At 40.4% G+C, this 15664-nt stretch overlaps 2 protein-coding genes across 4 annotated transcripts; one reads left to right on the forward strand and one right to left on the reverse strand.

Moving 5' to 3' along the window:
• Nucleotides 1-350: 350 nt before the first annotated feature.
• bloc1s6 (biogenesis of lysosomal organelles complex-1, subunit 6, pallidin) lies at nucleotides 351-2702 on the reverse strand. 3 transcript variants are annotated; one of them, XM_048262900.1, is made up of 6 exons: nucleotides 2582-2702; nucleotides 2263-2343; nucleotides 2027-2171; nucleotides 1274-1361; nucleotides 1096-1182; nucleotides 351-1000 (listed from the first exon to the last, which is right to left on the reverse strand). In XM_048262900.1, the coding sequence occupies exons 2-6, from the start codon at nucleotides 2315-2317 to the stop codon at nucleotides 881-883; spliced, it is 495 nt and encodes a 164-aa protein (XP_048118857.1). In that variant the 5' UTR covers nucleotides 2318-2343; nucleotides 2582-2702; the 3' UTR covers nucleotides 351-880. The 3 variants fall into 3 exon arrangements, with proteins under 3 accessions (XP_048118857.1, XP_048118859.1, XP_048118858.1); XM_048262902.1 differs by having other exon boundaries at nucleotides 2611-2691; XM_048262901.1 differs by having other exon boundaries at nucleotides 2263-2348; nucleotides 2582-2689.
• A 68-nt stretch (nucleotides 2703-2770) lies between these two features.
• On the forward strand, nucleotides 2771-15661 carry slc30a4 (solute carrier family 30 member 4). The gene is made up of 8 exons (XM_048262898.1): nucleotides 2771-2915; nucleotides 3258-3847; nucleotides 4669-4815; nucleotides 4993-5146; nucleotides 5597-5810; nucleotides 6904-7009; nucleotides 13205-13339; nucleotides 13925-15661. The coding sequence occupies exons 2-8, from the start codon at nucleotides 3460-3462 to the stop codon at nucleotides 14077-14079; spliced, it is 1299 nt and encodes a 432-aa protein (XP_048118855.1). The 5' UTR covers nucleotides 2771-2915; nucleotides 3258-3459; the 3' UTR covers nucleotides 14080-15661.
• Nucleotides 15662-15664: the final 3 nt, after the last annotated feature.

Here is a 15664-nt window from a genome sequence, read left to right on the forward strand (position 1 = left end):
CCATAGGAAGTCACAGTCACAACTTTTCCTCTGCGATTCCTCAGTGGTAGAATGATTAACCACTGTTCTTCGTTCTAGCGACAGGTATAGGATCTTCAAAAAGCGTCTAAAGAATCATCTGTTTACATTGTATCTAACTAATTAATGTGGTTTCTTTAGTTGATGCTTATTGTTATTATTCTGTGTTTTTCCATTTAGTGTACTACATTAGTATATTTGTCCTTTTTAGGTTATATGATTTTACTGTTCATTTTAATTGTTCATGTAATGTTTATTGCCATCATTGTAAGTCACATTGGACAAAAGTGTCTGCTATAGAACCATAAACATAAAATGTTGCAAACATTACAAACCTTTAAATTGGCTTTACTGTGTTATACAAATACAGACAATTATCTCACATTGTGCTCTATGACATTATGTAGCCTTCTTTTTTAAAGTAAAGACGTACCACAAACAAGTTAATAATTAAGGGCCTTCTGCTCAACAAAATCAAGAAATACAGTATTATGATGTAAACTGACAATAAGCATGATGAGCTAGCTGAAGGTCTAGATACAATGGAAGCACAAATAATCTCTGATAAACCTATAAACAGATTTGTAAAAATGACATGTTACATCACCTTCCATTGTTCGTCACTTCATGTTTGTGTCATTTCAGCTCACATTTTGAATGTAAGCATTAGCTGGTGTATCCTATATTGTAAGATGTTATAGAGAGGGACTTAATGGCCAAATGTATGAAACTTAATGAAATATTGGCCTCTGCACCTGGGCTATATTGAGGAATAAAAGTAATTTACAAACACAGTGTTCAGTTGATTGGCCTAGTACCCACGTGCAGATCTTGTGAATGAAGTGGTAAACCATGAATCTCTTTATGTTCTTTTTGCAGGCTTAGCAATAAGTTGCCGTTCTCGCTCTAACTCTTTTTCACGCTGTTGCTCTTTTTCCAAGGTTTCTTTCTGTCTCTGTTGCTGAATTTTCAAAGCTCTTTTCTACAAAAAATAAAACATGACATTTACTTGGAATGCAATGTGTCCACTACAAATGTATTCTACCATTAAACTCCTAGACTTGGTTTCTTTCTTACCTTTAGTTTAGTTGTCTTATCATGAAGAACCATCATCTCTCTTCGTATGTTCACCAATTTGGTATGATAAATCTTTGCTTCTGTGAACTAACACACCAAATTGTTCCAAGTTCTTTCCCAAGTTCCACCAAATACACAAAATAGCAAAGATTTTACAAGTTTTGAGGTCCATACTTACCAGTGAATTTAAATCAAGCTGTGAATTGCAGTCTTTAAATTTAGTAATTTCCTGATCCAGCGTGTCAAGCAAAATCACTTGGTTTTGGCTGTAGGGGGGAAAAGAACATCAGTGCTTGCTTGAGCACTAATCAGTAACATCAGAGAATGTCTAATAAGGGGAGAACTACCACTCTCGGAAAACTTCCGGTTTCTGAACTGGTTGCAGTTCCTTCTGTGGTTCCACATGAGGGCCCTCGTCCACGAGTACAGAATGCATGGGGGTCTATGGCGCTGTACCCCTCAAAATCCACTTTTCTTGGGATATAATTTTTTTTTCAAGTAATTTGAGTATTGCATTTGAAAGGGGAGGCAAAGAAAATACACTTGGTTGAGTATTATATTTTTTAAAGTCACTTAATTGTTCTAAAAAGCCTTTCAAATGTGTCAATGACGTCATTCATTAGCACAATGCTAGCGTGTTATGTGCAACAACAACCCAACCTGTAAGAAATCAAAAGGACATTAGTACTCGTTCACTCAACTTTTGACATATAACCCATGTTGAAGTTATACAAACTTCAATCAAATCTGAGATTTGTCAACGACAATCAGGTGAAAGAGACCAATTTAGCTGTCTAGCTCCATTGACTCCCATTCATTCTGCACTCATGGCGATCGCCCCCAGTGGAACTCTGGTGAAACTGCATCCAAAATTCGGTACAATGGGACGGGCTCTGGTAACATTCTGTTTATAAACCTCTGCATAGCCTACGTCAGTTCCTGGAGTGCTTGCTTGGAGTCTTGCAGATCTGGTAGATAATGAGCTATAAGTCCATTTGTTAACCTTTCAATGGTTTGGTCATTGATGAAGGCAATGTCATCTGGACGTGTTGATTCTCCAGTCACCATATTAGGTCCTGTAAAAGATACCAGTAGTAGCCTATATCAGATATCCGATTGCTGACACAGGGATAAACAGCGGGACCTAATATCACACTCATCACAAACCTTGATGCTGAGTTGACTCGCGCTCAGGTAGACGTTCTGTGTCCCCTTGGTCCATGTGTGACTACAGAATAGCTATCACCCCTGTCCTCAACAGTTAAACAAAAAACAAGGCAATCATTAGATAAGCATCTTTATAATGTGTCTCTTATACATATAAGAAAAAACAATGAATAACAGCGAGTTTCCGATATAAGGGCTAACGTTCTTAGCTTATTTGCTTCCTACTGTGTCATTGCAGTTTAGCCTAATTTACATCAGCTAGTTGTTACTCTATAGATAACGAAAAATACATCTGCCCCAAAATGTACCGTGCCATTACCTCTTCGTTATAAGTTAGTCATTTATCACCTGGTAATGCTCGAATTCATAACGTTTCAGGCCGACGACCTTCTGACTAAGCAACATTTAAATTCCTCTAAAAGAAACTATCATGTGATTTCTATCATGTGACTGCGCATGTAACCAAACTTGCTAGCTGGTGGTGTCTCCGTAAACAAGAAGCTAACCTTATTCAGTGCTTTCAGTGCCTAGCTAGTTAGCAAACTAGAAGTACTCGGACTTAATAACTAAACCATGGCTGAGGGAACAAAAAAAAAATGACTGATTCACGAGTTTTACTTGTTTCACGTGGTCATAATGTTGCTGTCCTAACGGTGAGTAAATGAAAATGCGAATCTGTTCAGAGTACGTTAACAGGTAACATCGATGGGAGGGTGAGCAATCGTGAAATGTTTTGAGACGACTGACATCATACATCAAACAGCGAAATTGACATCTTTACCATTACCATGGCTTGATAATCAATTAAATGCTTACATGTAATACCTAAACAGCACTGTCTACATCCTGTAATATTAGTGCGAATTTTAAGACACAGGATCAGTGGATACAATACAAGCCAGACATTTTAGGATTTTAGGTAGGTTTGTAGGTAGCACGTCAGTGAGCTAACTTTATTGCTAAATTCTCTGTGGTCGCATGCTGTCATTTTTCAGGTATCTCAAGAGCACAATGGTCCTGGTGATGCTGACAGATGAACACGGTTTCTACTGAAGAGCTCAACGTATTCTTTTTCTGACCTCTTTCCCCAATCGTCCAGGTGTATTTTTTTTTTTTTACCTGGGAGGTTGTTTTCGGTCTTTTTTATTTATTGTTTATTAATTAATTTATTTATTTTACTCAAACGACTGTTCCGCCATGTCTGGTGCAAACTTTATGGCAAGGATGAAGTCCGCTTTCAGGAAGGAGCGGGAGGATTGGGACCTCAGTGACACGGCTACTTTTGATTTTTCGGACGATCTGGCAGATGATGAAACTCCCAAATTTAACAAATTAAAGGTAGTTGTCTCTGGAGAAATGGACGATTACTCAGCTGGTGCTGCATCTAATGGGACGCCCGTCAATACCATCGTTGTAGACGATGATGACTCGCTTCTCGATTCAAGTCTTGGGAGCCCAGGTGTGAATATGGACCCCTGCGAAAGCTGTTTGAAAAGAAAGGAGCGGGTGAAACAACGGAGGGTGATGAAGAAGCTTGGCTGTGCCGCTGTATTGTATTTCCTTTTCATGATAGGAGAACTCGTGGGTAAGGACATTTTTCTCCTTATGCTGGTGAGCCTATAGGCCAGTGTGGCTCAACAAGTGTTTCAAGTTGAGGCCACATTCTTTAAGGATACAATCTCAACCAGGTCTTATGCAGCTGCACGTGTTGTGGATAGGGATAGTTTGATTGGGCTTCGAATTTCATATGTAGACGTGGTGGTGTGCCCCTACCCCATGATATAAGTATATTGCCAATGTTTTGCTGGGTGCAGTAAGTAACACTTGTGCATCTCTAGTAAATGTGATGGATGACTATTTAAATGCTCAGGAAGTGAAATCATCTGGCGTCTTATGCTTTGATTAAAAGAAGTTAGATAATAAAAGCTAACAACTCACAATGGCAACATTAACAACTGACCACCAGGTTTCAGTGCAGACATTCTTATGTTCTTCAAAAATAGGTTATAATAGGCAGTGTGTGACTACTTTTCCAAGCACCTAACACTAGACTACTATAGGGGCCAATTTCAGAACTACTGGATGGATTCTGCCTCTTCATGGTGCCAAATAATACAGCAAACTCATCATAAAGCTCTTCAGTTTAACTCTTCACACCTCTTTACTGATTGCTAAGGCAAGCCACTTCCGTTTGGTTAGCATTTAAAAACAAGTCAAGTGGATTCACAATAGTGTCTGTTAAAGGGGGAAAGAGATAAAAACAGAAACAGAAACCCCAAAAGCACAATAACCGAAAAAAAATATCAGAAACATGATAACTGAGGTGCTAGCACAGACATGCTCAGTGATTTAAATGTTGTTCTTAGCTTGGTTTGAGGCGAGCTAACTATGCAAATTTGTTGGCAGGTGGTTATGTCGCCAATAGCCTGGCAATCATGACTGATGCACTTCATATGCTGACGGATCTTATTGGAATCATTGTGTCTTTGCTGGCCTTGTGGCTTTCAGCAAAGCCTCCATCGGACAGATTCACCTTTGGATTGCATCGCTTGGGTATGATAGACTCCATGGCAGTCGCAAGTTGTCAACATTCATGTTAAGAGCTATTTCTTAAAAGCAATCTATTTGTTTTTCCCCCTCTAACAGTAATTTGCCACATTTGATTGTTTTACGTTCTTCGTTGTTCTTTGTAATGTGTTTTTTTTTTTTTTTTTTTTTTTTTTTTTTCAGAGGTGGTGTCAGCAGGGATCAGTGTATTGCTCATATATATACTGACTGGAGTGCTATTGAATGAAGCTGTGCAGAGGTCCATTCATCAGGACTTCAGCATAGATGGAGATGTCATGCTCATTACAGCTGCAGTTGGAGTTGCAGTGAATCTAATGTGAGCAACAAAAACTCTGCCCCAAACACACACACCACACACAAAGACGGCCCCTGTTTGACCACCATTTCTGTAATGCGTCCCTCGTGCTTGTCATAAATTGCTAAATAGTGCCGTCCAAAGTCCCGTTGTTTCAGGGACACACGGCTCCCCTCAACCTCATGATGTTTTAAGAAGTGACCAATTTCTCACTCACTAAACGCTATCACTATTGAAATTAATTGGCTTAGCCATACCCTGATAGGTGGCTTGCAGCATGGAGCTAAATACATGCATTCCAATAAACATTCCAAGCAGTCAGTATAATGCCCAACTTTATTGTCTTCATTCCTGCTCCTCCTACTATACTATGTGACTGCAGTAGATTCCATACTGCTCTGTAGAATGTGTGTAGCACTCTGAACATATTGGAATGGACCAACTAATGCCCAATGTTGTGTGATGTGACAGAATGGGATTCCTGTTAAACCAGACGGGGCACCTCCACTCGCATTCCCATGGGGCCCCTCAGCCAAGCCAGGCCCACGGTCACGGTCATGGCCACGGCCACGGGCATCAGCGGGGCCATGGCAGCCTGGCAGTGAGGGCTGCATTCATCCATGCACTGGGTGATCTGGTTCAGAGCATTGGTGTGCTCATTGCAGCCTACGTGGTCCGCTTCAAGGTAAGTTGAATGGTCTCTGCGTGCACAGTGTTGAGAGATATTGGTGTTGAGGTGTATAGCATTGGTGAAACCTGAAGATGTTTTTGCCACCTTTTACAGCTGTTATTGATGCCAATCAGTTGGCATAGATTATACAGTATGTCAGACTTTTCATTCCATTATTCAATAAAACTTGATATTATAGAGCAACCACATCCAATATGACTTTGCTTTGATTTTCCAATATCACTATGTCTAAAACTGGTTTGCTAACCACTGACCTAAAGAATCACTGGATTGTGCAATTACGTCACAACAGTGAAGCCACAGATAAATCACGGAGGCTGCCATATTAGGATCACTTGTGAGTTCTGATTTTAATCAGTGCCTGTATGGTCCCTACCCTGGGATTCTTTAGAGATCAGTGGTGCTGACTAGGTAGCAGCCAACAGTCTTAGCATGCGGTGACCAAAAATGGCCCTTCTCTGGTAGCGACCTTTAGCTTGTTCGTTTTCATTGTGCTAGCCATGAGATCCATTAAAAGGGTGTTACAGTAGTCATGGCAGGAGATAATCTTGGCCTGTGCCAAGAGTTGGGTGGCATATTGAGTTGGGTATCTTGCTTATGTTGTATAAGAACATTTAACACTGCTGGTGAGAATCTGTTAATCAGTCTGTCTAGTCTGTCAATCACCAGTCATTTACCTGACCATGGGCCAGCAAAGTAGATTAATGGATGTTTTTTCTTAGAAACTGGTAAAAAGAATAAAAATCTTGAAAAGAATAAAGACCTTACATTAAAGGTTGTATCAGCGATAGCGGGGATACGTCACTTCTGTTGATGTTCAAACAAAACAGAGAGCTAGCTCGCTACTCCCTCCCCCTCCCTCCTGTGCAATTGAAACTCTCCTAAATGCGCATCTCGTCGGTTATTGGTTGAAACACTTTATTTTGCTTTTGAGTGGTTGCCAACCCCTGTTGGTAGCTATTGTTTTTGTTTACAGATTTTGGAACCTAGGCTGCCTACAGAGACACGTTTTTTTGACGATACAACCTTTAAGATGACTTTCATTTATTGTCTCTGATAATCTGTTTTTTTCTGCCTCTTTCCACAGCCAGAGTATAAACTGGCAGACCCTATCTGCACATATGTGTTTTCTGTCCTGGTGCTATTTACCACTGTGAGAATCATAAGGGACACCGGGGTTATTGTACTGGAAGGTAAGGCAAGTCTCATTGGTTTATTCAGACATAAAGCTTAACCTGATGCATTTTGGGATGAAACTGCTTTCACCCACTGTAAATAGTGACTCAAAACATTTCTGAAAGTGATCCAACTTTCGGTTGATCATAGACACTCAGTATCCATGGAGGACACAGACTAACTGATTGTGTGGTTTGCCAAGTAAATGGATTGTAGACCATTTGAAGATTAACTCACTGAGGCATTTATTTTAGAGCAAGATTGTATATACTTCCAACCTCAGGGATTCTTCAGGGGTGAAACAACAGATGGTTTATAGTGCAGTGGGTGGTGGGATTGCTTTTGTACACAGATTTAAGACAATGCTAATTTACTAATTTAATTTAGTGTGGAAGGTTTGCCTAAGCAAAAAGAACAGATACTATACCTTATACCGGTAATGGTTTACCAAATGTGACTGGTATTTTACTGAAGTTTTGATGTAATGTGGTTTGTTTTATTGGTGTTTTTATGAGGATTGGCATCTAATTAGTGTTCTACACACAGATACTGCTTCTAAGCTGACCTTTGCTACATGAAGATAAGTCACAAACACATTGATTAGTCACCTCGATAGTCGGGTGCAGACTGCAGAAGCTGCATTGGTCAGTAGCACTTCTCATGTGCTGCCTGATGAATGCAGCATTTAAGCTCCCTGGAGATCCATCTGGAATGGAACCATTACCATATTGCTGTTGCTCGTTATGTAGTTTATCCATAGACTATATAAATTATTATCAAAGCTTGTTCCTCGTTTTTCAAAAGATGATTTTATATTCCTCTATTTAGTCAACTTTAGCATTTGAGCGTGGCATGGTTGTTGGTGTCAGATGGGCCGGTCTGAGTATTTCACAATCTGCTCAGTCACTGGGATTTTCAAGCACAAACATTCCTAGGGTTTACAAAGAATGGTCTGAAAAAGTAAAAACATCCAGTATGCAGCAGTCCTGTGGGCGAAAATGCCTTGTTGATGCTAGAGGTCAGAGGAGAATGAGCCGACCGATTCAAGCTGATAGAAGATCAAGAAGATCAACTTTGACTGAAACTAGATGTACCGCATAGCGGTACAAAATATGACCGCCGCTCAGTCCTGTACATCCATTCCGCGAAAATAAATCATATTAATGAATTTGTCTCCATCTTCTACTCCATTCCCCACTCTTGAAACTTTTGTTTATGCTTGTTTGGAATGTGTGTTTGCGGGCCGCACACAAAGTAGCCTACTGGCGCTGCAAAGGTGAATAGATTTGTAGTACTTGCCAAAAAATTTGTAGCATTGTTATAAAACCTTTAAAACCTCTAAACAATCACAAGTAGGGCAGTTCATCACAGTCCATCCATTGCAACTGGACTGAAGAAAGGTACACCTGTAGGCTATATTGTATTTGGGAAAAGCAGAAGGTAGCAGCATTATTTATTTATTTAATTAATTATTTATTATTAAACAAAACAATCCCTGTCAGTTCCATGCAGTTTTCAACAGCTATCAAGAAGAGAGGTCATGTCATGGATTTTTGTGAATATTTCTTCTTCTACATATGCATAAGGGCCAATCTCAATTCTCTATTTTACCCCTTCCCCTTAGTTTTGCGCGTGCACGTGAGACGAAGGGCTATCTCAATTCTCATTTCGATTGAGGGGTAGGGATAAGGGCAAGGGGTAGATGCCCCTTAAAACCAAGTAAGATCGGGAGCTTACTTGAAACCGAGGGGTAAGAGAAATGCCCAACATACACCGCTCACACCGGAAAAATAAGCACACCGAGAGATTCATTGACATGAAATGTTGGCATTAATAAGGATTATAAAATGGTAATTGTTTTATGTTGCATTCAATCTTGTGACCATATATTGAAGGTCCTGTTCTTCACGAGGAAGTTTTCAAAAAATCGCTGTTTTGTGAATGTTAACAGCACATTATTTTTTGTGAATGTCTCATTTGACATATTTCCATGTCTACCCCGCGAATTGGCAGCATACCATGTCAGAAATGTAAAGTCCAACAGCAGCTAAATTGGCGTAACTTTTTTACCGCTTCGTCTGATATGAATGCTGCATAGGCCTACTGCTGCCGACTCACGCGATAGGCTATTACATAGCGATTGCTTCTGATGTCAAGTAAGCGACCATTTGGATATTATTGTAAAATATCAAAGGAGTTGTGGGATGTTTACATAGCAAACTGCATGTTTATTTTGTCCCCATCCCTGTTTCATTCACCCGGACCAAGGTAGGCTGCTTAAGAGCGAACATAGGCACGTTCAGCTGTTGTTGAAATAATTCCTGAGCGGTTTTATTCGAGCTGAATTGCAATTATAGCCTATTTGACAGAAGACAGGTTGCTAGTGACAAAATATTAGCTTTCAGTGTGGTACGATCTCAGTAAATTACGTTAATTCAAGTGTTTCAATCATCCAGCTCTCCCTTATGGTTGGCTAGTGGTATCTCATTTCCAAGGGGAATATTCTTCACCCCAATGTCTTGCCACTCGGTTTCGAGGGACAAGGGCTAGGGGTAAGATGAAGGGATAGGGGAAGGGGAAGGGGTAAAACAGAGAATTGAGATTGGCCCTAAGTTTAGTCATCTATTTCATATGATATTCAGCTTTATTGTCAATGCACAAATTAAATACCAGAAGTTGAAGAGCTACTGTCCATTATTGTTTGTGCAAATTATAGGCTGATTCATGTTCCCTTGCATTTTGCAACTATGAGGTCCATGGTTAGTCTGGCTCTCGCCAGACCAAGCTCAATCTTTTAAGAAATCGAAAAAGAAATCGCCGGCAGATCAGGCTGAGTTCACCCAGCCTAGTCCATGGTAGGCGCCCGATAGAAATATTCCCCCCCCGCGACATGTTCGCCCCCCGGTTTCAGAGCTAAATGCATAGAGGGAGTTATGACAACCGTGACTGTTAAAATATAAGCTATATAAGGTAGGCCCTATAGTAGGCCTATTACACAACATATATTGTCACTAGGCTATGCTGGCGACCCAAATAAAATCTCCTTTGGGAACCAACAGTAACAAGCGGACTTAAGCTGCCACCTCTTGGCGAAAAGTTAATAGTTTTGCATATCAGTCACGCAGCTGCGTGAAAAGGAAAGCGCGAATGAAGTGGACACTTCTAAATGGGACCCACTGTACAGTAGCTGAAGGTCTGTGGGTAAGGCAGCCATAATGAAGAAAGTGTTATCATTGTTTGGATACTTCACACACACATGCTTTTTAATCGCATAGACTACAACTACCAAGCTGGAATCAAAGCACATCGAACAAACAAAAGCGTCTCAGTCTCACGGTAGGCTAAAGCCATAGGCAAAACTATAGCGGACTGGTGTAACGTTGGTACTAAATCATCCATGGCAAATAATGATATTTGTAGGACGTGCAACAAATATGTGTATGTACAGCCCTGCCCTGGATACATCTCTCAACGTGTGCTCTAAAACATTTGGTTTAAATGGAGATGTAGATCATCACGGGTGCGTTAATAAATCTACATTGCTGCGAGTTGACACGAATAATTCACTTTGACGAATTTATGTTTCAGTCCTTGTTACTTTACTTTGAGCCATGCTCTTCCTTACTTGAATCACCTTTTGAAATAGAGGATTGAAGTAGCCTAGTGGGTGTTTGGGAATGAACGTTGACTCGGATGCTTTTTGAGACTTTGAGCAGAAATGTCCCAGCCCAGTGTTTAGGATGCATCATAGACAGGTTATCTTTCAGGTAGCCTATATATTTTCCAGAAAACCATGACGTTAACGAACGTGTTGTGGCTAACTCACTTAGCTCCTGCTAGTAGCCTAGGTTATGGTCATAAGAGAATGGGATGACAAGTCGAAAGATATAATTAGTGCTGTTATCAATTTGCTTGGTAGCCTATAACCGCATTTATGGTTTCTACAAATACATCAATAATCAAATTGGCCTATATCACTCAACCAATGCTAATGGTAACATTATTTGACCTACCTCCTAGGCTATAACTTACAAGATTAACGTAGCCTACCTGCAGTAAAAACCAAGCATGTCCGATAAACATTCTCAGATTTATTTCAGCTTCAAGAAGAAATGGGAATTACATTTAATGTGGAAATCATCCTACACTTCTTAGACGTTCTCTGCGGTAAACTACAGTGTTGTCTTTCCAACCCACTTTAGATTAAAGGAGAATTCCGGTGTGATATTGACCTAAAGTGTATTGAAACATGATGGCGAGTGTGAACGTATGTCTCATAGCCCATCTTGGCTTGTCCCCTGCACTCCAAAATCTGGCGCTAGTTAGCCAATGCTACCAACAGCTTTTTCAATAGTGGTGCTTCGGCATCAGGCTAGCCATGCAAATAAATCACTGTTTTACACCCATTTACGAGGCTCAATGTATCTCCACACTTCATTGGTAGACTTCGAGGGCCCCTGACATTTTAAAGCGAGACATTGAGAACTTTGAAAAAGCACTGGTAGTTTACTTACAAGGCGATTTATACAGACAGTATCTTCCACGAAGTTTAGCGTTTGCAGCCATCTTGAATTTAGTCCCGATAAATTCGGCGGCAGTAAGAATGAACAGGTATGATAAGGGATCAGATTCCAAAAATAATTCAGTGGAAATGTATGGATTCCAGTTGCTGCTACTGGAAGAAATTGGAATCCATGCATTTCCACTGAATTATTTTTGGAATCTGATCCCTTATCATACCTGTTCATTCTTACTCGTTGCTCGACTTATCGTGACTAAATTCAAGATGGCTGCAAACGCTAAACTTAATGGCTAGCCCGATGCCGAAGCATCACTATTGAAAAAGCTGTTGGTAGCATCGGCTAACTAGTGCCAGATTTTGGAGTGCAGGGGACAAGCCGAGATGGGCTATGAGACATACGTTCACACTCGGTATCATGTTTCAATACACTTTAGGTCAATATCACACCGTAATTCTCCTTTAACTTCCAACAAAATTACGTCTCACTGCAACGATGCACCATCTGGTGGACAAACGACTACGTAACGCCAATACTGGAAATGCTGCCAAATGATGATGAATATTTGGTTTTCCTTTAATCCTACTGAATTTGTAATTATGTATTGGCCGTTCTAATTGCCGATACCAATAGTATGTGCGTGCGTGTGTATATGTGTGCACCACCATCTACAGGCCAATGAGTGTACAGTCACTAAATGTACACATAACTTAATTTTTTTAGACCCCCCCCCCCCCCATGAATGAAATTCTACAAAACTTGGCATACCCCCAGAGAATGTCGGGTTAATCATACACATACAATTTGGTGCAGTTCTGAACATCTTAACTGAAGAGAGGGGCGATTAAAGCAGAATGATATTGCATTTTCATTTTTAAATGAGTGATTATGGGCTAGGTTGATGTGGGCCCTTGAGACCAACATACCATAAAAATTTCTTCATCCTCGGTGCCACGGTTCAGGTAGTTATTTAGGAAAAACAGCATTTTTTGGGTTTCGGGGGGGCCCAGCGCGGGACCAAACTAAATTTTTCCGTAAAAGTCTAGTGGGGCTACATACCCACCAAATTTCATGTGCCCTGGTGTCGTTGACCAAAATTTCAGGAAGTAGATGACTGGGGGAATGGAAAAAAAAACTTTGACAATCCCTATATGACCGCTTCGCTAGCGGCGGTCAAAATAATATATACATACATACATACATACATACATATACATACATACATACATACATACATACATACATACATAGTTAAGAACAATATACAATGCAACAATATATATTGTTTTGTTTTATTTCGTACCCACAGTACTTTGTGATTTCTCGAAACAGACAAATGGCCGGAGTTCTCCTTTAATGATTAGATGAAAGGTTGTTCTGGTTCTGCATTTCAACACGTCTTGACCAGTCAGGAAGTCATTTAGAATTGTGATTCTGTGATATTGCATAGTGCATACACACCAGAAGTTCCACAGCTGCTCAGCCTGGGATTTATCCGTGAACTTCCTCTCACCTGGTCACACCTCAGGAGCATGTGAAAGCATTGTGCATATGCTGCAGTTTCAGAATTTACAACCGGTTGTTCTTCCAAATCGATGTAGGGATAATAAATCAGGTTACTAGGATGCATCACATGCATTGATGGGCTATTTCATCACACTTATTCTTTGACATTATTTCCCCCCCAATCAGGGACTCCAAGGCATCTGAATGTGGCACGCATCAGGGAGGACTTGTTGAAGCTGGAGGACGTGCATTCAGTGGACGAGCTGAACATTTGGGCACTCACCGCAGATAAGACAGTGGCCCTCGTCCATCTCCAGCTCTGTGAGTGGCTCTTCTTGCTCTAATGTTTTGAGACTGCACTCATGTCTTCAGATTGGATCCCAGCTTTAGTTAGCGCAGTGCCCTAATCCTGTCCCTGTTTGCCTAAGGCACTTCAAGTCAAGGCAATTTATTGACCTGCACAGGTTACTTACTTTGTGCTTTAATCACCACATCTGATCGGGTTCGTAAGTAGCCTTGATTAGAGTCAGGTCCAATTGTGAGTATGTATAACTGCACAATTTGGTGTAATAGTCATATTGCAATTAATGAGGACAATATTGCGATTTGCAATTGCACAGATTATCATCTGAATACACCTTATTCTATATTACTTTTGATATTGACTCAGTGTGAGAAACTACACCTTTACAGTAGGTCTACACTGTACTGCACAGCTCCACTATGGCCTGAAGGGACTCTCCCACAGATAGGATTTGGATTTGACCTGGTTCTGTTTCATGCTGGGCTGGTACACTTAAACCTTTTTCAGCAGCTAGCTTGAACGTATTGTAATGGTCATTGTGTGTGTGTGTGTCTGTCTGTCTGTCTGTCTCTCCCTGTCTGTCTGTGTGTGTCTCTCTGCAGTGCCGTCTAACAGTGGGAACTGGGAGGAGGTCCAGGCGAAGGCCCGGCACCTGCTGCTGCACACACATGGAGTGTCCCGATGCACAGTCCAGCTCCAGTGTTCCAGGCTCAGGGCACCAGACACATGCACAAACTGCCAATCTCCCAGTGCCTGAACACACACACACACACACACACTCTCTCTTTCTTTCATACAGAGCTTATGCTCACACCCCATAGCACACACATTGGTGCAGCTTTTCGACCATGCAAGTTATCTCAGAACTGCAGATCATATGAATGTCTTCGAAGCTGCTACGAAGCTGTAGACATGTATTATGCAAGAAAGTGGAATCATTTTTGCATTGGAAGTGCCAAAGGATATTGGTCTAGTTTCTGTCGATGATTGCACTTTTCTAAAGGAAAAAACACATTGCATATTCTTCCCAGGTTTTTAAAGCTGATACTTGCAGAGCTTTTGTAAAATAAATTCGATTTTTGATATGTTTAATACAAATCAAATTCAACTAAGTACATGTTTAGTTGTTTTAACATAGTCATGGTCTGTGAGCAGATTTTTTTGTTTACCTTATTGTATATAATTATTTGGGTTATTTTATTTAGTGTGTGTGTGTGTGTGTGTGTGTGTGTGTGTGTGCGTGGATATTAAATGGCTCTTAAAGTCAAGTATAATGTCTGAGAAAGTGTCATGTTGAATTCTTTTGGGTATATCATGTCCTTTGGCCTCAAGGGGGACCTTACTCATGCAGATCTGCATCTTTCTTCACTCATGATGTCTCCATTATGATTTGCCTTTGTTTTCAGACTAACTGACTGTGTCATTTGTCGTCTTTCTTTCCATGGAAACGTATTCAGAGACCATGGAAGTTCAGTGCAGTATTTACCAGACAGAAAGGTGATTATGAAAGACATGCCGGCTTGGGTTTTGAGTGACCCAGTGGCATCATTTCCTACTGGTTTGTGACCTGTGGATTCAGGTCATGTGGCTTGAAACAGAAAATCTAGCATCGTTATATCATGCACAAAGTGAGTGCATCCTCTCGTAAATGCAGTGTTGGCAGTTGCTTGTTGTTTCTTTGGTGATGTGTTGCCACACAAATGATAATCAGATTTATTTTGCTTTCTTTGATAAAATAGTTACCAGATTTTTAAAAAGTGGTGCATCATGTTGAGTGTACGTTTTACATGTGTAGTATGCTCCATGCCATGCAAATTATTTATGTAAACCACAACCAAAGCATACTGAACTGCATAAACATTTAGAAAATGCATCTCACCTCTGCCAGTAATCTATATCATGCCTTCAGACCCTTAACTGTATGTGCACAGCTCTGAATGATAAAGGCATATTGTGCCAATGTCTTTCTTGTACAGTAATTTACAATGTTATGGCCTCACGATAGTTAATTATTTGGATGTAAATGGAAATGACTGTCCTGCTTTTTGTGTTTCCATGATAAAATTGTAATAACATTTGCCACAGGTGGTAAAATGCTTTGAAATGGAATCCATTCCTTGTCATGATGGGCTTTTGACACAACACTTGGGACATAATTTGCACATTCCTTTAACTGGAACATACAGTGTTTATGTTGGCAGTATTGCTGTTGTCTTATTGATTTATCTGTTTGTTTCATGTGGTTAGAATCTCATTGACATATCATGTATGTGGCTTTTCACTGACACTGAAAATGTGAATAGCTGGGTGTTTTGTTTGAAATAAATAATTTCAGTATCTCC

This window comes from Alosa alosa, chromosome 14, assembly GCF_017589495.1.
Source record: "Alosa alosa isolate M-15738 ecotype Scorff River chromosome 14, AALO_Geno_1.1, whole genome shotgun sequence".
NCBI lineage: Eukaryota > Metazoa > Chordata > Actinopteri > Clupeiformes > Clupeidae > Alosa > Alosa alosa.

Excerpts from the sequence above, each read along its gene's own strand:
- bloc1s6 (XM_048262900.1), bottom strand. The coding sequence starts at position 2,317 with ATGGACCAAGGGGACACAGAACGTCTACCTGAGCGCGAGTCAACTCAG. Across the intron at positions 2,172-2,262 it reads CGAGTCAACTCAGCATCAAG|GACCTAATATGGTGACTGGA; the intron begins GTTTGTGATGAG and ends TATCTTTTACAG. Across the intron at positions 1,001-1,095 it reads ATAAGACAACTAAACTAAAG|AAAAGAGCTTTGAAAATTCA; the intron begins GTAAGAAAGAAA and ends TATTTTTTGTAG.
- slc30a4 (XM_048262898.1), top strand. The coding sequence starts at position 3,460 with ATGTCTGGTGCAAACTTTATGGCAAGGATGAAGTCCGCTTTCAGGAAG. Across the intron at positions 4,816-4,992 it reads CTTTGGATTGCATCGCTTGG|AGGTGGTGTCAGCAGGGATC; the intron begins GTATGATAGACT and ends TTTTTTTTTCAG. Across the intron at positions 13,340-13,924 it reads CCTCGTCCATCTCCAGCTCT|TGCCGTCTAACAGTGGGAAC; the intron begins GTGAGTGGCTCT and ends GTCTCTCTGCAG.